Source organism: Hypanus sabinus, chromosome 3 (assembly GCF_030144855.1).
Source record: "Hypanus sabinus isolate sHypSab1 chromosome 3, sHypSab1.hap1, whole genome shotgun sequence".
Classification (NCBI taxonomy): domain Eukaryota; kingdom Metazoa; phylum Chordata; class Chondrichthyes; order Myliobatiformes; family Dasyatidae; genus Hypanus; species Hypanus sabinus.
Window position 1 is genome coordinate 109,095,825 of NC_082708.1, and position 25,394 is coordinate 109,121,218.

The 25,394-nt window shown below is 42.4% G+C and overlaps 1 protein-coding gene across 1 annotated transcript in view; it reads right to left on the bottom strand.

Annotated features, from left to right (window-relative positions):
- The window catches only part of pdgfc (platelet derived growth factor c), a 273,557-nt gene that overhangs the window by 89,306 nt on the left and 158,857 nt on the right, over window positions 1-25,394 (bottom strand). The window contains exon 3 of the mRNA XM_059964928.1: window positions 19,883-20,063. Within this exon, the coding sequence (XP_059820911.1) occupies window positions 19,883-20,063 (181 nt within the window). The remainder of the gene's footprint in view (window positions 1-19,882; window positions 20,064-25,394) is intronic.

Below are 25,394 nucleotides of genomic sequence, written 5' to 3' on the forward strand. Positions count from 1 at the left end.
GAAATCCAAAGCAACACACACAATATGCTGGAGGAACTCAGCAGGTCAGGTCTATGGAAATGAATAAACAGTCATGGTTTCAGGCCAAGACCCTTCTTCAGGCTGAGAAGGAAGGGGGAAGACACCAGAATAAAAAGGTGTGGAGAGGGGGAAGCCAGATGGTGTGTGATATGTCAAGCCAAGTGGGTGGGAAAGCTAAAGAAGAAATCCAGCAGGAGAGGAGAGTGAACCATTGGAGAAAGGGAAGGAGGAGGGGACCCAGGGAGAAATGAAAGGCAGGTGAGAAGAGGTAAAAGTTTAGAGTGGGGAATGGGGTGGGGGAATTCTTTTACCGGAAGGACAACTCGATATTCATTTTATTAGATTGGAGATCAGGTGCTCCCCCTCCACCCTGAGGGTGGCCTCATCTCGGCACCCATGGACCGACATGTCAGAATGGAAATGCAAATTGATCTTAAAATGTCTGGCCATCGGGAAGCTATATGGGATGGTACAAAACCCTTTGACTCAAAGCAACAAATAATAAAAACAATCCTTGAATGCAAGTAATAGAATGTTAATCTGCAACAACATTGTCAAGCAAATTGTAATTTCAGTAGGAATGCATCAAGGTCAACCAGTGTCTTTTCAAGCACTTCTTCAGATAAATCATCTGATGCCTTAAAGGATTCCACAAGAATCACAACAATCCTGTTTACTGATAATACTGGTGTGATAGCAATGACAACAGGACACTTCAAAAACTTGTGAATTGTAAAGCAAAGAACTATGAAAAGGATGTTCATGCTGAAACAAATTAACAACCTCTGAGAACTCCAAAAGCAAAGCTAATATAAAAATTGGCACTGAAAAACTCAATAGCTAATGAGTATGAATGACTTAGAGCTAACATCACACAAGGTTAACCAGGCTTTACCCAGTGAAGACAAAGTTACAGCTGTGGCTTGTTACGGTCGGCTGCAAGTAACTTGATTGTAATGAGATCTTATTGAACAGCATGAAATTAGGATCTTCAACCCACAGAATTCACACTAATCATCATGCAGTCATTGACACTAATTCCACACTAATCCCATTTTATTCCCCCCATGCTTCAATCAGCCCTGCCCAGATTGCACCACCCACCCACATACACTGGGGCAATTTACAATGCTTAGTTAAGTTAGTCACCCATGCATCTTTGGGACATGGGAGGAATTCAAAGCACCTGGGAGAAACCTACAGGATCACAGGAAAAAAACGTAGAAACTCATGCAGACACAACTGGACGCCTGGATCAAACCCAGGTCACTGGAGTTGGGAGGAAGCAGCTCTGTCAGCTGAGCTGAAGCTTACAGAAAATTAACAAAATAAAATGGAACTGAAGCATTTGAAATGAGCAATTTTAGGAGAGTTAGCACACCGAGCACACTCAGAAGTATCCAATCGTTCTGTCAATCAAGTTATCCAAGAAAGTGCAGCCTACACGTATAATGCTGTGAGACTATGCAATGATTTTGAGACATCATGAGAAATCCGGACACCCTTTCCAACACTGTGATGCAGCGTTTTGTGGAAGGAATAGGAAAAGAGTGGAGAAAATGTTGGAATGGATCAGTAAGGAGGTGGTAAGTAGATATTAGAAACTGGTAATAGGGAAGAGTGACAGATCTATGGAAAGGAAATCATGTTTGTGAAAATTACATTGTGTTTTTTTGAGATTGTAACTAGTAGAATAGATAAAGGCTAAACACACAGTGTGGTGGATTCAGACTTGAAGAAGGTCTTTGATAATATTACACACAGGAGGTTACTCAATAAAATGAGAAGGCTTGGTTCTGAAGGTAACTTGTACGAGTGTGAATTGAGGATTGATTAATTGACAGGAAAAAAGTGAGAAAAGATATAAGGATTATTTTTAGGTTGGGACTGTAAGAACATAATTAATAGGAGTTTGAGAAGAACATCTGGTCGAATAAACCTGCTCCACTGTTTATCAGTATCATAGTTGATCTTCTGCCTCAGTGGAATTTTGCAGCATTATCACAATATCCCTTGATTCAATTCATATCCAGAGATAGGACAAGCTCTGTCTTCAGTGAACTCAGCAACTGTGTCTCCAGGCCTTGCAGGAGAGGGACTTCCAAAGGCTCACCATCCTTTGAGTGAAAAGATTTTTTTTTCCTCAGTCTTAAAATCCTACATATTCCCAAATTGTGCTCCTTGATCTTGTTCCCCTCAGTTAAGACAAGCAGCTTCCCTGCATCAAGTCTATCTCCATCCCTGGAATGGCTCCAGTGAATCTTTACTGTACATATCTTCAAGGTAAGGAGACTAAACCTTTACACAACACTCACCAAGGGCCTAGACAATTGCAATGAGACCTTCCTACTCCTGCAATCAAACCATAATGTTAAAAAGGCCAACGTATCATATGCTGTCCAAATCACTTGCTCCACTTTTTTCCCCAAAAATATACTTCATTCAAAAATATTACAAAATAAAGTTATTTACAAAAACCATTTGTTGACTCTGTCCTTATTCAATAAATAAAGTTATTTACAATAAATCATGCGCTGACTCTCAGTCCTTATTCAAAATAAAGATGTTTATGCTAAATCATTCGTTGACTCTCAAAACTATTTACAATAAAACCAGGCGCTGACTCTCATTCCTTTACCGAAGTTCGTTAATGGTCTATACCTTTCCACATTTCCAGCCACATCTGTGGCACTATGTCGATTCATTTATCCACACCACTGATGAGGGGTATACTTCTCCCCACACAACCGCTCCCACTCCCGTGGGTGACGGACCCTAAACTGTTGTCCTTCCCCAATGGGTCTTCGTGGTGGCTGCACCAAGTTTGAGTGCATCCCTCAGCACATATTCCTGCAGGTGAAAATGCGCCAGCCGGCAGCATTCAGCTACGGACATCTCCGTGTACAGGTAGACCACCAAGTTTCAGGTTGTCCAAAGAGTGTCCTTCAGCAAGTTGATGATCTGCCAGCCGCACCAGATGTTTGTCTCTGTGTGCGTCCCCAGGAACAGCCCATAAATCAAGGAGTCCTCAGTTACGCAGCTGCTGGGCATGAATCTCAACAGTATCCCTGCCATCCTCCTCCACACCTTCTTCACAAACCCACAGTGTGCAAAGAGGTGAGTCACTGACTCCTCCTCACTGCAGTCCTCCCGTGGGCAGCAGGGTGTGGAGACGACGTTCCCATCTTCAATCCCCAGACGAATCTGAAGACAGCTCAGGTGATTTCCGAGCTGTAGGAGCAGGGCGACAGGCCACACCTGCGCCAAGTACAGCAGCCCTGAGAGCACCTCACACCTGATGACCAGGTAAGCCCGTTATCGATAGGGAGTGTCCTTCCCACAGTCCCAGTTTCTGTTTCACCTTGGCAGTCTGCTCCAGCCAGCTCTTCCTGCACACTTCGGGCCCTCCGAACCAGACCACCGACATCTTCACGTGATCTGACCTGATGGTGAAGGGGACGCTGGATCGGTTGGGCCAGTTGCCAAAGAGCATGGCTTCACTCTTCGTGCGGTTGACCCTGGCCCCCGATGCCTGCTTGAACAGTTCACAGATGCTGTTCAGCCTGTGAACTGACCTTGGGTCAGAGCAAAAGATGGTGACATTGTCCATGTGCAGGGAGGTTTAGAATTGCGTCCCTCCACTGCCTGGCAGCATCACCGCTCTTATGCCCTCATCCCTCCTGATGGCTTTGGCAAAGGGTTCTATGCAGCACACGAACAAGACAGGGGAGAGAGAGCAGCCCTGCCTGACTCCAGAACTGATGGGGAAGCTGTCTGTTTCCCACCCATTGACCTGGACTGCGCTACAGATGTCTGTGAAGAGCAGTCTGATCTAATTCCGGATTGCCTCCCCAAATCCCATTTTGGAGAGTACATCCACCATGTACGTGTGTGATATCCTGTCGAAGGCTTTCTCCTGGTCCAAGCTGACCAGGCAGGTGTTCAACCCCCTGTCCTGCACGTAGGCGATGGTGTCCCTCAGCAGCGCAAGGCTGTCTGAGATCTTACTGCCCGGTACAGCACAGGTTTGGTCCGGGTGGATCACCTGCTCCAGTGCAGACTTGACCCAGTTGGCGATAGCCTTGGACAGGATCTTGTAGCCCACATTCAGGAGTGAGATGAGCCTCCAATTTCTAATGCCCTCCCTCTCCCCCTTCTGCTTGTAGATGAGGGTGATGATGCTCTTCCTCATGGATTCTGACATGCTGCCCACCAGAAGCATAGCGTTGTTCACTTCCAGCAGGTTGGGGCCCATCCGGTTCCACAGAGCCGAATACAACTCGACCGGTAAGCCATCACTTCCAGGAGTTTTACCCGACCCAAAGGAACGGACGGAGTCTGTCAGCTCGTCCAGGGTCAGTGGCTGCTCCAGACTCTCCCGTCGCCTCCGGGAGTCTTACCCGACTCAAAGGAACAGACGGAGTCTGTCAGCTCGTCCAGGGTCAGTGGCCGCTCCAGACTCTCCCGTCGCCTCCGGGAGTCTTACCCGACTCAAAGGAACGGACGGAGCCAGTCGGCTCGTCCAGGGTCAGTGGCTGCTTCCCGTCGTCTAAGACCTGCGTGATGGATGACAGGAAGTTGCGGGAGGCTGTGGGGTCCGTGGCCTTTTCTCTGTACAGACCGGCATAGAAGGACCTGCAGATCCTCAGTATGTCTGTCTGCGAGGACGCGACTGAGCCGTCCTCTTCCTTAAGGCTGTGGATCACAGAGCTCCCCCTGTGCACCTTTTGAAAGAAGAATCGTGAGCACGTCTCGTCCTGCTCCACAGTTTGCACCCTTGAACTTGAAGATGATCTTGGAGGATTCAGCGGAGAAATACTGGGCTTGCCAGCCCTTCACTTCTCGTAATTCCTCGCTGACATCCACCCCCCTCGACTGCAGAAGGAGTTGCTGCAACTCTGTCTGGAGTTAACGCAGTACCCTCTGCCCCTGCTTTGCTATCTGGATACCCTTGTGGATGAAGAACCTCTTGATGTTCTCCTTGGTGGCTTCCCACCAGTGAACCGGGGAATCAAAGAAGGCTTTTAAGGTTCTCCAACCTGTGTACTCCTTCTCTAGTTCCTCGATGTTCTCTGGGGTCAGCAGTTTGACATTCAGCTTCCACGTCCCCCTCCCTGCCTGCCGGTCCTCCTGTAAGTGAAAGGTGGCTCGCAGAAAGCAGTGGTCAGAGAAGAACAGCGGCGTGACGTCTGACAGGAAGAGGAAGTCAATCCAGGAGCGGGCTGAGCTGTCTGATTGTGTCCAGGTGGCTTGTGGCTGCGCTCCACCCGTGGGGGCCAAAGGCGTCGTGCAGCTTGGCTGTCTTTACCGTACCCATCAGGAGTCTGGAGGTACCGTCCAGCCTGCTGTCGGATCGCCCAGCCACGCCAATCAAACCCAGGTCCCAATAGTCTTAGTCCCTCACTATTCAAATAATAATCTTTTGTGACGTCACATTTCTCCACATTCTATTCCACTGCCACGTTCTTATTCAACCACTCGCTTTTCATATCACCTTGAAGCGAGTCTTTTTACATCCTCCTCCTTACCAGGAATCTGCCTAGTTTGGTATCATTAATAAACTTGTAAATATGACCTTTGGTCTCCTCAGGTAAATTGTTGTATAGCATGGCCAAAGCTGCCAACCCTAGAAGGGTCTGTTTATTCCCACACTTTAATTTCTGTCCAATAACTAATTCACTGTCCACATCAGTATATTATTCCAGCCAATTCCATGTGCCCTAACCTCTGTGTGACTTAATTGAAAGTCTTCTGTAAATGCACTACATAAACTGGTTTCTCTCTATTCTGAGTCACACCTCAAAGAAGTCCAGTAGATTAGTTAAACATGATTTTACTTTTCATGAATTCATGTAGGTGCTGCTTAATCCTATTATTCTTTTAGTGTGTTCTATTTTTACACCCTTCATTATTGGTTTTGGTGTCTTCCCTATCAGTAATATTGGACAATAGGCAAATGTTTCATCTTTCCTTTTCTTAAGTAATTGGCTCATAATTGTTATTGTCCAATCCACAGGAAAAGATTGAGAAAACATGGAAGATGATAACCAGAGCATCCACCATCTGTCAGATTACATCCTTCAAAATTTTAGGATGTAGTTGCTCTTTGTGATTTATCAGCTTTTGTGCTCACCAACTTCTCTAGTCATGGCCTCCTCTTGAGCAAAGATGAGGCCATCCTCAGGGTGAAGGAGCAGCACCTTATATTCCATCTGGGGTAGCCTCCAAACTGATAGCATGAATATTGATTTCGCTTTCTGATAAACAAATTCTACCCCCGCTATTCCCCACTCTAAGCTTTTACCTCTGCCCATCTACCTATTACTTCTTTCTGGGTCCCTTCCTCCTTCCTTTTCTCCTATGGTCCACTCTCTTCTCCTATTAAATTCCTTCCTCTCCAGCCCTTGACTTTTCCCACCCACCTGGCTCACCTTTCACCTTCCAGCTAGCCTTCTTCCCCACCCCTCACCTTTTTACTCTGGCATCTTCTCCCTTTCTTCCCAATCTTGAAGAAGGGTCTTGGTATGAAATGTTGTCTATTAATTTTCATAGATGCTGTCTGACCTAGAAGGGTCTGTTTATTCCCACACTTTAATTTCTGTCCAATAACTAATTCACTGTCCACATCAGTATATTATTCCAGGCAATTCCATGTTCCAATTCCATTAATTTTCATAGATGCTGTCTGACCTACTCAGTTCCCCCAGCATTTTGGGTGTATTGCTTTAGATTTCCCACATCTGTAGACTTTCTCGTGTTTATGATTCTCTAGTACAATTTTTGACTCGTACTTACAGTAGTTCCAACAGTTCCCCATTCTTCTTAGACACTTGAACCATAAATATTTTACGTGTCTTCTGTAACAATCAATAGAAACACCCTGTTTAATTCTTCTGTCATTTAATTTCCCGTTACTCTTGTTTCTTTGTAAGGGACCCACATTTACACTTGCCAGTTAGAATCACAGAAACAGAACTTTTGGCCCAACTTATCAACGCTGACAAATATGCCATCTAAACTTGTTCCAATTGCCCAGACTTGTATCATATCCCTCTAAATCTTTCCTATCCATGTACCTGTCCACTAGTGCTATTGTATTTGCTTCAATCACTTCCACTGGCGGCTCATTCCACGTACACACTGCTCATTCCACGTACACACTGCTCCCCGTGTGAACTTGCAGCTCAGACCTGTTTTAATGCTTTTCCCTCTCACCTTAAATCAATGCTTTCTAGTTTCTGATTCCCTTTTCTGGGAAAGCAGTTGTGTGCATTAACCCTATCTACGCCTCTTATTTTAATTTTCCTTTTAAAATATCAATGAAAGCTCTTACAATATACGTTTATGTTTCTTGCTGGACTACTCTCATACTCAATTTCCCTGTGTTTGCTCGTATTCTGTGCTGCCTTTCTTTTTCAATAACTTGAATAATGTTTGCTGAATTCTGCAATGCTCCCAATCCCAAGGCATCCCTGAGGTTACTGCAGTTCTCTTCTGGTGATTACGGGGCTTCTGCGGGGATTGGTGCTGGGGTTTAATCTGCTAACAATTTATGTCAATGTTATGTGTGAGAGGATCAATATAATATACCCAGCTCAAAGTACAAAACTAGGAGACTATGAGGACTTTGTAGAGGGTTTTCTGTAAAGTGAAGGGACAAAAATAAGCCTGGTGTGTCAGTAACATCGAAAAGCACACACTCAGCAATTCAGGAATCGTTTTTTCTCCTCTGCCATCACATTCCTAAATGGCTACTTAACTCAAGAACACTACCTCACCATTTAAAAATTTCTTTTCTCATGTATTGCATTGTACTGTTGCCTCAAAGACAACAAATTTTGTGCATATGCCAGTGATATTAAACCTGATTCTGATTCTGTAAGGAGGTTAAATTTGGTGGAATAACTAGAAAGTTAGAATATTCTATCAAGGTAAGAATATCTTTGACCTGAAACATTAACATTAACTCTGTACCTCTTCCCATAGATGCAGCCTCATCCGCTGAGTGTTTGCAGCTGTGACAGACCAGGTTGCCAATGCTAATTCTCCCGCTAACCTTGCCCCTTTGCCCGGTTAGTCACTCCTCCTCCTTCTGTCCTGGTCTAGTGTCCCCAGTGGTTCACACAATTTGCCCTCCTGTTCTGCAGTTCTTGGGAGTTCACCATTTACACACCCCAACAGTAAAACAATCGCTAGCTTGGCTAATCAAAACAATCCCTCCAGTTAACGTGCTCAACTGGTTTATAACTCATAACAATAAGGATTCTAGACACAGGCATTCCAAACAGTTTCACTTATTTTCGCTTACATCGTTACAATGGTTAGTAGACAGCAGGACAGTCCCAAAAGACCCGAGGGACAGTGGGAGCAGGTACCACAGCTCACACAGGCAACACCACTGGTGGGGAGGCATTCGTCATACTTTCATATCCATCTGAGCACGTGGACACTGATCTATGGGTTTAACTAGGCATTTGTTGTGGAATGAAACTGTAGGGTGTTGGAGTCCCTGTTTAAAGTGTTTCATTTATGCATCTGAAATAATATTCACCTCCCCCCCCCACCCCCCGGCACCCCAGAGCAACAATAGAATTTCCTTGTCCTTCTAGGCCGGGGGAGGCAGATTTAAACCCACAGTCTGGCTTTACTACAGAGGTGTGGAGGTTAGTGAATAGTTATATTGGAAAGTTAGAGACAAAGTGTGTTGTGGAGAAAGCCTCTGTATATTTACACACTTTTGTACATGTTTGTTTTCATTTGACTATTTGTAATTACTTTTTTTATTCATGACTTCTGGGCAGTTTTTGTGTTTTTTTCCACCTGGCACTAAATAAAACTCCTTTGCACAATGTGCTGTCATGGCTTACCATCTGTATTTTTTTGAACTGGTGATCCTCCTCGAACACGATTACCCGCACCTGATACTGAGGTGTAACACTGACATTTTCTGTTTTGATTTTAGATTTCCAGCATCTGCAATTTTTCAAAAATTCTTTGAATGTGTACAAGAAATTTTCCAAGATGGCGGCGCGACGCAGCTTGCAGCGGCCACTCCGGAGCTGATTATATGTTATTTGTGAAGTGGGGTGCCATGCGCAATCATAATCGATTGAAAACAGACGTGGGAGCACGGAGGAACATTGGGAAATCTCCAGGAAGACCTCCTTCGTTGCTGCTGCTGCTGTGAGGTCCAGGACTCTGCTGGGAAGAACAGGCCCCCAGTCCTCGGGGTCGCATTGCCAATGGCCGTTGACGGGGTCGTCTTAATACGCTCGGCAGAGGATGGTGCTCGGAGAAGCTGTGCCAGAGGGGATGGTCATCGGCTCAGAGGTTCGACGGACTCGGAGTCTGCTGTGGTCAGGTCGCTTTCAGTGTGTACTGCGCCTGCAAGGCTGAGTTGGGCGGCGCTGTGGAAGTCCATAGCGGGGGTATTCCCTTCTGCCGCTGGCGTGGGATGACGAGTCTGTTGGGACCCTGCGGACTTGTGGAAACTGTGTGGTGATTTCTTTTGAACTTATAGTCCTTTAACATCTTTGGACTATTTTTACTGTGCCCATGGTCTGTTTTTTTTAATCAATTATGCTATTGTTTGCACTGTTGTAACTATATTGTTTTGTGCAGGTCTTGTAGCTTTAGTTTTTGGTCTCGTTTGTCAGGTGGATTTGGAGCTCCTTTCCGGGGAAGACGGTAGCGCGATATTAATACGCAGCAGCCTCTCCGGACTCTGGATTGGGGATTGCCAAACGTTATATGGATTTTCTGGTGTAGTTTGTTTTGTCATATGCTTTTGTGATATCATTCTGGGGGAACGTTGTCTCATTTTTTAACTGCATTGGCATTTGTGGTTTCTAAATGACAATAAACTGAATCTGAATTTTGTTGCTTGGTTCACTTTCCAGGACCTGGATGTCACTACAATTTTGTGACATTGAAGGAGGTTATTATGCCCGCTGGTTCTCTGCCCTCACCTGAATGTTGTGTACAGCTCCAGCCTCCCTCACTAAAGAAGGATTCACTTACGTTAGAAGAAGTGAATATTCACCAGACTGATTACTGGAATGGCAGTTTCTTCAGGTAAGATTTTGTAGAATGGTCTATACTCAGTTAACTTTAGAGAAGTAGATAATCCTATTGAAACATATAACTTTCTTATTGGGTTTGGCAGGGTAATGACTTTTTTGTGGTCATTAAAGTTTAATAAATTTGAAAGCTTTTGCTAACCTGTCTGGGGCTATCTGGTGGTTGGATTGAAGAAGCAGGCCACATGATGCCACGTACCACTAAAGGCCCTGCCACGCGAAGGGCCTTGCCAATGAGGTTGGAGTTGATTTTAGATTTCCTGCATCTGCAATTTAAAAAAAATCTTTGAATGTGTAAAACTTTGTTGATCGGTTCACTTTCCAGGACCTGGATGTCACTAACAATTTTGTGACATTGAAGGGGGTCATTATGCCCACTGGTTCTCTGCTGGCCATCAGAACAATGCCATGACCTACTTATTTTCCTGTACCCCATTTTCTCTCACCTGCCTTTTAATTCCCCACTGCTTTTAACCACTTACCTAACCACCTGAGGTAAGTTATTCATATATTTATTGAGAAACAGCGCAGAACAGGTGAGGGATCTTTTTGAACTCCTCCACTATTTCTGATGAAGATACTCCTATAGTGCTCGTTGGTAGGAACTTAGGCTCGCTCATGATGAAAAGCCTGTGATATATTTCCTGTTCAGGATGCTGTGTGGCTTGAGGAAAGAAATGATGATAATGTTGTTCTCTCATACCTAATGGCCTTGCCCTTCTTGATGGTAGAGATCATTCACTTGGATCTGGAGTTGGTTGAGTAACTTCTATAAATTTTGTGGGTGGTACACACTGTGCATCAATGGTGGAAGGGAAAAACTATTTCTGCTAGTAGTCTTCTTTCTCGTGGAGTTGCATCCACCCTGACAACTTGAGACCAATCCAACATGCTCCTAACTTGTGCCTTGCAGATAGTGGAAAAGCTTTGGAGGACCAGCAGGCAAGTATCTAACCTCCTACTGCTGAGTAACAGATTGAAAAGTATTGGTATTCAGTGGAGGTGAGTGTCCTTATACACGACTCTCAGGTACACACGCAGTTAGGAAATAGCATATTGATCTTCATTGCAAGAGGATTTTAGTACAAGTTTAGAGATGTATTACTCCAATTATATGAATAGCTTGTTAAGGCTGATTTATACTCGTGCATCGCTTTGACGCTGTAGGTAACGTGTACCCTTCGCAGTACCTACGCCATTCCCTACACCATAGGGTGACGTGCACCTCTCCAGAAAAATTAGTCATGCATCGCGGCAAAGCAGACCAGAACAACTGTGATTGGTCCACTGGGTAGCATTGCATTTCCGGTTGCTTCTTCTCTGCCATGTCTGTAGGCTGTGCGTACACAGATGCGAAATAGATGAACCAAATCGTCAAATCTACCTGCCGACATGCGAATATGTTTGAAATGCATTTCCTCGTCTGTGTCTCTCATGAAGAAACCCAACACAGTGGCATAGAAACCCCACCGCCAACTAGAGCTTTGGCGACAGCAACGCATGCTTGCTACAGCGTAGAGCGACGCAGAAGTGAAAATCAGGGTTATGGTGTAGGCTGCAGTGTAGCCCGTACACACAAGTATAAATCAGCCTTTAGAGTACTGCCAGTAGTGTTACCCATGGACTGAATATTTCAGCAGGTAAGCACATTGTACTGTATGGCATTTAGAATATATTAAGCATCCTGTAAAGTTGCCTCATTAAATCTCCCAAAGTCAGCAGAAAATCAGTTTACATGTGAGAATAAGAAATAGGAGCAGGAGTTGATCATCTGGCCCGTCGAGCTTGCTTCATCATTCAATAAGATCATGGCTGATCCAGCTGTAGAGTCAGTTCCGCCTACCTGCCTTTCTCCCGTAACCCTTAATCTCACTACTATGCAAAAACCCATCCAACTGTTTCTCAGATATTCTGAATGAGTTTACCTCTACTGCTTCCCTGGGCATGCACGGTAAAACTTTGTTCAGCAAGTGTTTTACATTGTTTGATGTCAAAGTGCTTGCACAGTGACCTCCGTGTACAAGCTCATCATCCTCACAGATCAGCCAGCAGTAACTTCAGCTTGCTGAAATCTGCTCCAGACTGACCCCAGCCCTTCAAGCAGAAACTTCACCCACTCCTGACATTGAAGTCAAGGATGGAAAAAGGAATAAAATTATCAGAAATAATAAACAGAAATTTTAAGTAAAACATTACTGAACTTAAGATCCTCTGCACTCTTTCTAAACCTAGTTCCAATGTTGGAGGTTGTTCATTTACAGAGGTTGGTTCCTTATCTACATTCTGGAATGGAGAAGGAATCCAGCTCCTAATTGTCCACATTTTTCTATTCTAAAGGGCCTCTAAATACACATTCTCAGTAACTGGACCCATTCAAACAAGCTTTTGATCTGTTATTTGGTTTAGTGTTTAATTATTATACCGTTTAATCTTCTGGAGTTAAAAAGTACTTTCAACATTAAATTGAAGTGCTATCCTATAAGATAATCAGGGCTTTAGCTCACCCTATACATGCTCTGCAGATTAGAGTTATGACATTGTTACATTATAGAGACCTTTTAAAGATGTTCCTATTAATACAGATTTAACAGACCTTAACAGATCTGTCAAGTGGCATAATTAAAACTGACAATGTTAGAATCAGGAAATTGATAGCCAATTAGTGATTGCAAGTAGAGCCTTTGGAAATGTCTGGAAAGGTGTGATCAGCAAGGAAGGGGTCAAGAAAGCTAACTCCAAAGAAACCCTTACTTACTTACTTGCTGCCCATTACGCCACTGGCATGTAGGGTAGCAATGAGGGTCTTCAGAGCTTCCCTCATCTTGTCGGTAGCTTCCTCTCAGTTTTCACTACTGTCAGTATTGCAAGTCCGAGGTGGAGACTCAGGAACACCGTCACACTCAGATGTAATAGGATTCTTCATTGCTGCTGCGGTAACAATTTTGTTTTACCGGTCAGGGTTGTTGGCCCTGAGCTGATTACAGTGAGGATCTCCCTGCTGTCTGTGCCAAGAGCCCACCTCCAGCAAACTCTTCTCAGACGCAATGTGGATTCTGTTCATTAAAAGGTATAATGTTCACTGCATCTAAGGGAAATTTCAAAAACAGATCTCATTTTTCAAAACGCTAATGAATACGATCCTAAGCTACTGAATTCTCATCATAAAGTCAACCCTGTATCCATTCTTTCTTAGGTTGGGAGCTGAAGTTAGATGCACTACCCCAGATGTGGCATCAGGCCGTATATGATCAGTGCCCATTTTATTAGGTACTTTCTATACCTAATAATGTGGCCATTAAGTGTAAATTTGTGGTTTTCTTCTGCTATAGCCCATCCACTTCAAGGTTCAATGTGTTGTGTGTTCAGTGTGCTCCTCTGCACCTGACTGTTGTAATGCTGGTTTATTTCAGTTACCGTTGCCTTCCTGTCAGGTTGAACCGGACTGACCATTTTCCTCTGATATCTCTCATCAACAAGGCATTTTTGCCCACAGAACTGCTACTGACTGGATTTTTTTTTTGTTTTTTGCACCATTCTCTGTAAACTCTGCAGACTGCTGTGCGCAAAAATCCCGGGAGATCAGCATTTCCTGAGATACTCAAACCACCTCATCTGGCACCAGCATTCATCCCACAGTCAAAGTCACTTAGATCAGTTCTTCCCCATTCTGTTGTTTGGTGTGAACAACAAATGAACCTCTTGACCATGTCAGCATACTTATATTCATTGAATTGCTGCCACATGATTAACTATTTAGATATTTGCATTAATAAGCAGGTGTACCTAATAAAGTGGCCACTGAGTGTATAATTGCAGTAAGACTTCCTTACTCTTGTATTCATTTTGCAATAAAGGCAAACATATCATACATCTTACTAATTGCCTGCTGCAACATGTTGGATACAAGTACATCTAGGCTCCTCTGAATATCAACATTACCCAACCACTCACCATTTAAAATAAACCTTTTTTTTTGCTAATTGCAGAGTTCTTTGTGAGTCAGCAACACATCGAATTAGCTGGATTAGCAGAATTCACTTTGGTAAAACATGGTATCAAACCAACGTTGCACAAGGACAAACAAGCCAACCTAATACTTCATGAATAATTACCAGAAGGAGTGTCACATGAACTACAATGTTTTTCTTTATTTTGTGAAGCAGCACAAGTTAAAAATATACACTCTGAGATTAAATTTGGAAAGAAATCAGTTTACACATCACTGAAGAAACTGAAGCTATAAAGCCCAATTTCACAGCCCTTTGCTTTGAAATTCCAATCATTTTGTAATAAAGACTTACATACCACTTGCTTTCCTAATTACCTGCTGTAGCTGCATATTAACTTTCTGGAGATAACGGCATTCAGGTCTCTAAATAACTTCACCTGCCAGTACTTCACCATCTCTATAATATTTAACTTTTCTGTTTTTTTTATAAAAGCTAACTCATATCACCTAAGTTGTCAGTCGTTAGACAGAATTGACTTGAAATACTGCACACATTCATTATTATAAAATTATATAACTAATTGTTACACTGGGCTTTTCTTCTTCCCTAATTTGAAGATAGTTGTGCTTTACAAGTGTCAGCATCTTTCTTATTCCTTTCACTGAAGAATATTATTCCCTTCTGAGCCTCAAGCCAGAATTCCTGTATTCGTTTAATTTCTTCTGCCTTCCTACACTGTTGTTAAAACTGTGGAGTTAATTAAAATTCCCCTACTCTAAGAAGACATGTTTGGTATACTTCAATTTTGACGTCACTTGAAAAATAAATCACTTGAGCATTCTGAGGAAGTTACAGGACATCTGTCAATATTAGTGAGTTTGCTGCTTGGTTCTTTCTACTAAACATGAGCCATTCAGGTGCACTGGTTTTGTTCCCTTAGATATTGCAGCTGGCTAATCTTGATCTGATACTTTTGCATTTGCACATGCTGCACACATCTCCAGGCCTCAAGAGTCTCACCGCAAGGCTCAATGACAGCTTCTTCCCCAATGCCGTCACAATTACATCAATACTACCCCGGATGATATTACATTTCCCCTCAATTTGCACTAATGCTGTTATGATAATTCCGTTCTGTTATTATGGATAATTTATATTGATATAGTTTATATTAACTTATGTTTGTCTTCTTTGTAATGTACCGTGTTGCTGTTGAACAAAGCTAATTTTCAATGCATTTATACCAATGACAACCATAAACCTGAACTTGAACACATTCACTATTGTGAATTAATGTTCTCCACATGACCAAATGGTTTCCCTCTGATGCTTTGATTTCCTCAAGACATATTGATTAATTAAAGTGCCCCAAGTGCATTTGGGTGATTGGAGAATTGGGGGAGCAGGGAGTGGCTGATGTGGATGCAAATGGAAAAATGGGATCAGTGCAGTGCTTGATGGTCAGTGCAGATGCAGACGTCTGAAGGACTTGCTACCATGAATATACATGGCTCCATGATACTGTAACATTATAACAGGTCTGTTAAAAACTAGCTATGGCCAGAATAGCCAGGCAAGCTCATCACTACTGATGATGGAATAAATTTCTTAATGCATTATTATGATGGCTAGACTTCATTAGGAGTTTGAGGAGATTTGATATGTCACCAGAGTCTTGCAAGTTTCTCCAGGTATACCGCGGAGAGAGTTCTGACTGTTCCTGCACAGCCTGGTACTGAGGCTGCAATATGCAAGAGCAAGCAAGGCTTCAGAGGGCTGTTGAGTCAGCCAGCTCCATGATGAGCGCAAGCCTCCCTACCACTGAGGGCTCCCTCAGAAGGCAGTGCTTCAAGAAGGTGGCATCCATCGTTAAGTAGCCTCACCATCTGGCATAGGGCCGCTTCAGGTGGAGTACTATAGTCAGTGTTTTGTGACCAGCTTCTACCCCCTGCCATCAGAGTTCTGAATGGTCCATGAACACTACCTCACTGTTCCTCTTCTACATTATTTCTGTTTGTATCATGCTCATTTTTATGTTTTCCACCATACGGCTGACACAACGCAACACATTTCACAGCATAGGTCAGTGATAATAAACCTGACACTGATTCTAATTGGTATAAAACAGAAGTACAGAATTTGAAGGTATTTCACACTCCAAATTTAATAGAACTCTCACACCTTAATGGCAGGGCAGTGAAATCTCTTGTATAAGTGAAGAATAGCATGATTACAGATCAACAAAATAAGGGATTATCAACCAATATTTCTATACATCAGCTTCTGGAAGGAAGATATTTATCACCAGAAAAAGTGCTAATGGTTTACGTTGTTTTGTACATTAGTTGATTGATAGTCTGATGTTTACTGCAAAAAATAATAACATTGAACAAGCTAAAAAGTTTCAGTAGCGATCACTGACTTTTTAATTCAAATATAATTCTTACACCTAAGTTGCATATCTCTTTTAATGGTCTCCTTTTGTTTTCCCTGCCTGATTATATTTTGTTTGTATTTATTATTAGAAATCTCTTCAGTGCTCTATTAGTATATTATTTGGACCCAATATGCATCCCCTGTAATGTTCCTATTTACATCAATGGTGTTGAGGTTGAGATTGAAAGCTGCAACTGAAAATCAGTAATAGCCTATTTAACCACATTGATGACACAGCCAAGAAAGCTCACCAAAGCCTCCATTGCCTCAGGAGGCTAAGGGAATTTGCCATTTCCCCTTTGACCCTCACCCTTTTTTTAATTGATGCAGCCTAAAAAGAATCCCATCTGTTTGCATCACAACTGCTCTGTCCAAGGCTGCAAGAAACTGCATAATTGTGGACACTGCTTAGCACATCACAGAAAGTAGCCTCTGTCTATACTTCTCACTACTTTGGAAAACTGGCCAACAAAATCAAAGGCCCCATCCTCTTTGGTCATTCTCTTGTCTTCCCCCTCCCATCGGACATAGGATACAAAAACCAGAAAGCATGTATACCAGGCTCAAGGATTGCTTCTATCTCTTTTTTTTTTGTAATTTATTTTTTTTATTGGTTCATCATCAGACAAACATTTCCATAAGAAGTATTTCAGACATTGTACATATATATCATATAATCATATATATCAGAAATCTCCTCACTTCACTCATCCAGACTGCTGTCCCCCACAGGCTTCAAATCAGCCACCATCATCCCTGTACCAAAGAACTCTACACCTTCAGAACTAAATGACTACAGCTATACCAATCATGATGAAATGCTTTGAATGGCTGGTAATGGGACACATCAAAAACTTAATTCCTGCCACATGGGACACCCATCATTATGCTTACAGACAGAACCGTTCTACAACAGATACTAAGCATCAGCCAAGCACCTGGCTCTGCCATATCTAGAAAACTAGGACACTTAAGTCAGAATGCTGTCCTTGGAGTTCAGTTCAGCATTCAGCATTATTGTCCCACAGACTCTGATGAACAAGCTCCTACTCCTCAGCCTAAATGCACCACTGTGCAACTGGGTGTTGGACTTCCTTCTGAACAGGCCTCAGACGGTCAGAAAGCACAACCACTCCTCCCTCCCCATCATCCTCAACACATCTGCTGAGCCCACTGCTGTACACGTTGCTCACACACGACTGCAGGGCCAAACACCTGAGCCGAAGACAAGACAGTGGCGGGGATCATCACCAACAGTGATGAGACAGCCTACAGAGATGAGGTGGAAGAACCCGGGCCTGGTGCCAGACAAATAACTTCGTCTTTAATGCCAACATGACAAAGGAAATAGTTCTCGACTTCAGGCGAACTCACACCACTTTACATCGGAGGCACAGCAGTGGAAACTGCAAGCGGTTTCAAACTCCTGGGAGTGTATGTTACACACAACCCCTCATGGTCCCATTACACATCCCGCATAGCCTCTTCTTTTTGAGGAGGCCGAAGACAGCTTAACTTTGCACATCCATACTTAAGTAATTTTACAGATGTGCAGCAGAGAGCATCCTGACAAGCTGCATCACTGTTTGGTGGGGAAACTGCACTGTAGAGGACAGGAAGGCTCTGCAACATCTAGACAAAACTGCCCAATGCATCACTGGCACCAGTCTATCTGCAGGCAAGGACTTCTATAGAGAAAGATGCTGGAAAAGGGCTGGTAACATCATGAAGGATCCCAAACACCATGCTCATGGACCCATCAGGGTGTGTGACATCCACATCAGGACCATCAGATTACTTTCCCTAAGCAGTAAGGATGATCAACACCTCCACCCACTAACTCCACCGTTACCTTATTATTTCCCGTCAGTCACTTTATGTACAAACCAACACTACTTTATGAACATACAATTAATCTATGTATATAAGCTATCTCATGTGTTTATATTCATAGTGTGTTTTTTTATTATTATTGTGTTCTTTATCTTTTGTGTTTTTTTCAGACTGCATTGGATCCAGAGTAATAAATATTACTATTATATTATAATAAATATATTATTATATTAATATTATAATAAATATAAATGTTCTCCTTACACCTGTGTACAAGAAATGACATTAAACAATCTTGAATCTTTTTCTGCATTCTGTTATTGTCTTCCCCGGTACTACCTCAATGCACTGTTGTAATGAATTTATTTGTATGAACAGGATGCTTTTCACACTACCTTGGTACATGTGACAATAATAAACCAATTTTGTATCTCTGGTGGCCTAATGTGTCAGAGTTTACATTAAAGACATAATTTGTTGCATCAAAAGTGATCTAATTCTATACATCCAGTCCTTGGAACATTTTGTGAAAGTGAGATGACATGTATCAAAGTCCTAGGCATTAGAGTAGTCAGTTCCTTCCATCCCCCATAATGTTTTGCTTTTCTCCCATTCTTCTCATCTCTTGATGCTTCCACAAGGGCTGATCTCTTTATTTTTCCCTTTCTAAATCTGCTTCTGTGCCTGTCATTCAAAACATTTATTCGCAATTAATTTACTAAGTATTTTCAAAACTTCAATCAGCCCTTTACCCTCATGAGACTTTCGGAGTGACCAATTGGCTTAACCACATCCCCACCTCCACACCTAAGTTCTAATTCCCATTGAAACCACCACACTGCCTTATCTTGTCTGCTCTGTTTTTTGATCTCCCAAGGGCATAGACTGGAACAAAGGCTGGAAATTATACTGTGGGAAAGTAATTCAGACATTCACTGTTAGATAAGGCTGGAGTCTGTGTAAATCATGACTATGCCCTTTTCTCACTTGCCAAAACTGTTTGTTACTCTAGGAATGCAAAACTGTTTAATTTCTTCCTACAAAATTCTTCTCACTTCCCTCCTCTACCTTCACCTTTAGTACATGGGAGAAGATCATAAATTATTTTGTCATTACAACAGACCATCTTGTCAGTTGCTCAGATGCACTCCTCCTATTCTCCCAAGGCAAGCAAGCTTCTTCAACCCCAACAGCAGACTCACAGCTCTCTGGTCTATCTACTCCCTTCCTTCATGCCCTTTCCAAAGTCTATTGTGAAGTTCCTTTACAATTCCATTCTTAGTGATGAGCAAGTGACTACCCAACCTTTTTCCTAGCTCCAAGGTGAGCAGATATAGTGAGGCTCTTCCTCTTCAGCTACATCCTTCAAATATGGAGAGGCTAAGGGTAATTTTCAATGAGTGAGGTGATGACAGTTTTCTCCTGCAACGAATCAATGATTCAAATTCTTGAGTATGCCTTAGTGATTATGAGATATATGGAAAGTTCATTCAATTATTTCCTTAAGTTGCACTATTAAGTCCACATGATGATTCTCTAAAAAAAAAGATTTATGTTACTTACAGACTCTAAAAGTGTATAGTAAATGCAGAAGCCTGGTTTTGATGCCAGATACTCATCGGATTGAAATCGTATCCTGACTTGGTTTGCCTTTGATGTTTGTATTCCTGGAACTTCATTGGCACCACACCACCGTCCAATAATGGTGCCGTCGCTTAAATCTTCAATTTCCACAAAATCAAATCTAAAGAACAGAAATAGTTTTTAATAAAAGTCATTTGAATGGAAATAAATCACATTTTCAAGATTCAAGATTGTTTAATGCAATTTCCTGTGCACAGGTGTAAAGGAGAATGAAATAATTGTTAGTCCGGATTTGATGCAGCAAAAAAAACACAGTAGTAACAATAAGCAACACAATAAATATAAGTACTTAAGATATCTTGTATACATAGGTTGGTCATATGTCCATAAACTGATGCTAGGCACAGGAGTGTCTGTACATAAAGGACATGAAGTCTATACAGGAAATAATAAAGAATTCAGCAACGTAAACAACAGTTGATTGTCAACCACACCACAAGTCCACAAAATTATGTGCAAACGTGTGACACACACTGGAGGAACTCAACAAGTCAGGCAGCATCTGTGGAAAGGAATGAAGACACTTCATTAGGAATGGGAAAAAAGAGAGAAGCCTGAATAAGAAGGTGGGGGGGTGGAGGGAAGTTTTACAAGCTAGAAAGTGATAGATGAAACCAGCTGAGGTGAAAGGTAGGAGTGTGGGGGAGCCATTTTATTCTCTCAGTTCCTCTCTCTCAGTCGTATCTGTTCCAGGATGAGGCTTTCCTTTCCAGAACATCATAGATGTCTTCCTTCAAAACAGCATTATACAAAAAATTCTCAGCTCCAGAAATTATAAAACATCCATCTCAGTTCCTAATTTGCACAATTTTGTAAAACAGATTTGTTCATTATCAATGTTGTGTGTTCTTTGGCAGAGTAGAGAAGAACAAAAAAAAGTCTAGTAAAGCTGCAGATCATGAAGGTGTAAGGAAAACAATTAACCATTTGGCCAAACTTATCTCGATGAACTAAAATGGAGCCGTTCCTCATTTTTAGTTTTGAGTCTTGTGAGGTTCATTCTTTAAAAATCCATAACAACATAAGATATGGGAGCAGAATTAGGTCCTTTGACCCATCGAGTCTGCTCTGCCATTTCATCATGGCTGATCCATTTTCCCTCTTAGCCCTGATCTCCTGCCTTCTTCCTGTAACCCTTCAAGCCCTGACCAATCAAAGATCTATCAACCTCTGCCTTAAATACACCAATTGACTTGGTTTCCATAGCCACCTGTGGCAACAAATTCCACAGATTCACCACTCTCTGGCTAAAGAAAGTCCTCATCTCTGTTCTAAATGGACGTCCATCTATTCTGAGGCTGTGTTCTCTGATCTTAGACTCTTCCACCATAGGAAACATCCACATCTAGTCTACTGAGATCTTTCAACATTCGATAGGTTTCAATATTGAATGAAAGTTATCAATATAATTCCTCAACTTGACAAAGTAGGTATGGGGTGAAGTGGGGGTGTTGAAGCTAAACTTACTCAGGTGGACATTGTGATAGATCACCCACTGACTCTGTTACAAATGCTTCAATCTTCTGTTTAGCACATACATTGGGCTTTGCTGTTGGTGCTGCTGGAATGATCTCAAGGCCTCTCCCAAATTATTTGACTGGTTGTCTATCACCATTCACAAATGAACATGCCAGTAAGGATATCTGATCTGCTGGTTGTAGTATTGCTTTGCTCTGTCAATTTTGTATTGTTTTTTCATGTTTGGACAGGTGTCAACTCTTTATTAAACACAATGGTTGTTGTGCTCAGTTCTAGTGGCCTCACTACAGGAAGGATGTGGAAGCCATAGAAGTGGTGCAGAGGAAATTTACAAGGATGTTGCCTGAATTGGGGAGCATGCCTTATGAAAATTGGTTGAGTGAACTCGGCCTTTTCTCCTTGGAGCGACGGAGGCTGAGAGGTGACCTGATAGAGGTGTACAAGATGATGAGAAGCATTGATCGTGTGGATAGTCAGAGGCTTTTTCCCAGGGCTGAAATGGTTGCCACAAGAGGACACAGGTTTAAGGGCTGGGGAGGAGATGTCAGGGGTATGTTTTTTACTCAGAGAGTGGTGGGTGTGTGGAATGGGCTGTCGGCAACGGTGGTGGAGGCGGATACGATAGAGTCTTTTAAGCGAATTTTGGATAGGTACATGGAGCTTAGAGAAATAGAGGGCTATAAGTAAGCCTAGTGATTTCTGAAGTAGGGACATGTTCGGCACAACTTTGTGGGCAGAAGGGCTTGTACTGTGCTGTAGGTTTTCTATGTTTCAATGTTATTCTGGTTGGCTTTTTGCAGTCTGGTTAGAGTAGTGTCAGTAATCCTTTCTCATGATAATTGTGGAGGAAAAAATATGTTACAGATAATGTAGAATACCATTCCATTTCTGTTATTGATCCAGAGAGCTGAAAGACCATGTCACAATGCAATGCAATATCAGTATTAATTTTAATTGTGTCATTTTGCATCCTGCCAGAAATTTGATTGGGGAATGACCTCAGACAGAATCTGGGACTTTGTCTCAAAACAGACTGTGCATGATTACTTCTAACAATACTTCTAGGGACAGACGCATCTGCTGCATTCGGTGGGAATGAGATTACATTGATTTATCCTGCCACCTACTGTAAACTTTGTTGTCCTTCAGTGATGGTCGTACCAAGTGATGGATGTAGAAGTCCTTTTGTGTTCCTGCTGTTCTCAGACAGATTCCTCATCTGTCAAAGGTCTCTAGTTGGTAATTGTGAGGAAGTTTCCTTCCAGGTTTTCGCCATGATGCCAGGAGACTGTATGGGGTTTGAAGTTAATATTGATAATTCCCTGTACCACTCCATTCCAAATGCACACCACTGTTTTGCTACGTATTTAGCCTCTCAGTAGGACAGGATTGACTTGTACTTTGTGAAGGAGGATTTCAGCAAGTCAGCAATAAGCTACAAGTCCGTGAATATGTCAATGTCCAACTATGCTCGACTAGTCTGTGGAACAGCACTCGTGTTTTGGACAAAAAACTTTTGCTGCATGTGAAAAGGACTTTGAATATCAATTGGACTGGAGGTGACATCCCTGAAATTGATGCCTTGATTTGGGGTCAGGTGGTCCTTCTGGTTTTACTGTGCTGTGCTTAAATATAGCAGCATGATACAATAACGTGTCTTGCTAGTCAGTTCAAAGGGCAGTTTAGGATGAACCATATTGTTGAGTTCCTGGAATCAGATACAGGCTAGGCCAATAAGCGTGGCCTATATCCTTTCCTGAAGGATATTTGTGAACCAGATACTTTGAAAATGCAATAAGCTAACCGTTGCTATCAATGGAACTATTATCCTACTACTATAGATTAATTAACTAACCAAATTCAAATCCCCAAATGATACAGTGGGATTTAAACTTCTCCTCTATAAGTCAATGATATTTGTTGGTTTTGCCTCTAGATTTCTAACCAATATACTGTGGTTCCCATGAGCAGACTGATAGGACAGATAGCTCTAGAAAACTGCTGGGATTTGGGGCAAGTTCAAGCTCTGCTTCTGAACTCCACTTCCCTTTAATTCCTGGCTCAGCATCTCATTGTGGAGCAGCACCAAAGATTTGCATTTGATATTATTCCTATGAAGCATCTGGGAATCTTTTTGCTATGTTAAAGGAACCATATAATCCTTCTGCTATGAATAGATATTATCTTTAAAAGCAGGGCGATTCAGATTGGGATATTGAAACTCAGAAGTGCTTTGCTTGACTTACTTTATCAAAAAAATAAGTGTCTTTTTTCACATTTCTTTCACATTAACTTTCTTTTCTACAAATGCTGCCTGGCCTATTGAGTTTTCCCATCTTTTTTTATGTTCACTTCAAATTTTCTCTATCTGCATTTTTCTGCTTTTATAATTCTGTTGTTGTAAGGCACTGACTGATTCTTTGCGCACCTCTCTTATAGAGTCATAGAAAAGTACAGCACAGAAACAGGCCTTCAGCCCATCTAGTCCATGCTGAACCATTTAAACTGCCTAGTCCCATCAACCTGCAACAGGACCTTAGCCCTCCATACCCCTGCCATCCACATACCTTTCCAAGCTGTTGAAATCGAGCTCGCATGCACCACTTGGTTCCATGTTCTCACAACCCCCTGAATGAAGAAGTTTCCCCTCATGTTCCCCTTAAACTTTTCACCCTTCACCCTTAACCCATGACCTCTAGTCGTAGTCCCATCCAACCACAGTGGAAAAAGCCTGCTTACACTTACCCCATTTATACCCTCATAATTTTCTAAACCTCTGTCAAATCTCCCCTCAGTTTTCTATGTTCTAAGGAATAAAACCCTAACCTTTTCAATCTTTCCTTATAATTCACATCCACCAATCATTAGCAACATCCTTGTAAATTTTCTCTGTTCTCTTTCAACCATATTTACATCTTTCCTGCAGGTAGGTGACCAAAATTGCACATAATTCTCCAAATTATGCCTCATTTACATCTTACATAACTTGAATATAACTTCCCAAAAACAGTGAATTAAAGTCTCTGCCTAACTACTATCAACACATCAATGCAATACTAGAAAAGTCAGCACACATGACCAATGCTGTACCACCATCAAGTCTGCTTACTGCTCCATCCCTCACTCACTCTGGTAAGTCTGACCACCTAGCTGTGCTTCCCCAGCCTGCATATGGGCAAAGTCTGACGAGCATGGCACCAGTGAAGGGGATATGAAGAGATGAATGGAAGAGCAGGACGAGTGAACTTGGGATTGCTTTGAGTCAATGGACCTGTCAGTGGAGCTAAATAAATATGCCACAGTCATCACCAACTTCACAAGGACATACATGGACAAGTATGTATCCACAAAATCATTCTAAGTCTTCCCCAGCCAATACCCTGAGTGAATCAGGACATTTCTAATCTACTGAGGGCTAGACCAGTGACATTGAGGACTGGCAAACAGAGCAATAGAAAAAATTCAGGTACAACCTGCACAAGGCTACTGTGAGTACAAAGAGGCAATTTCAAACCACACTTGAATCACAGATAGGCGCTTGACAGCTGTGGCAGGGCTTGTACAATATAACTTCCTGCAAGGTGAGATCAGGTAACATAAGATCACCCCCAGATGAGCTTAATGCCTTTTATACACGCTTTGATAGGGAGAACTATGACATACTAACAGGAAACGGATGACTCTGTAATTTCAGACAATGAGACTAAAGTCCGTATGTCCTCCAGAAGGGCAAATCCACAAAAGGTGTCTTGTCCAGACTGCATACCTGAACGAGTGCTAATGACCTGTGCCGATCAACTGACTGGTCTATTTACAGACAAATTCAATCCTTCGCTTCAGTGCTCTAAGGTTCCAGCTTGCTTCAAAAAGGCGTCTATTGTACCAGTGCCCAAGACAACCTAGTGACTCGCTTCAATAACTACCGTATATTATCGCTTACAGCAGCCATAAT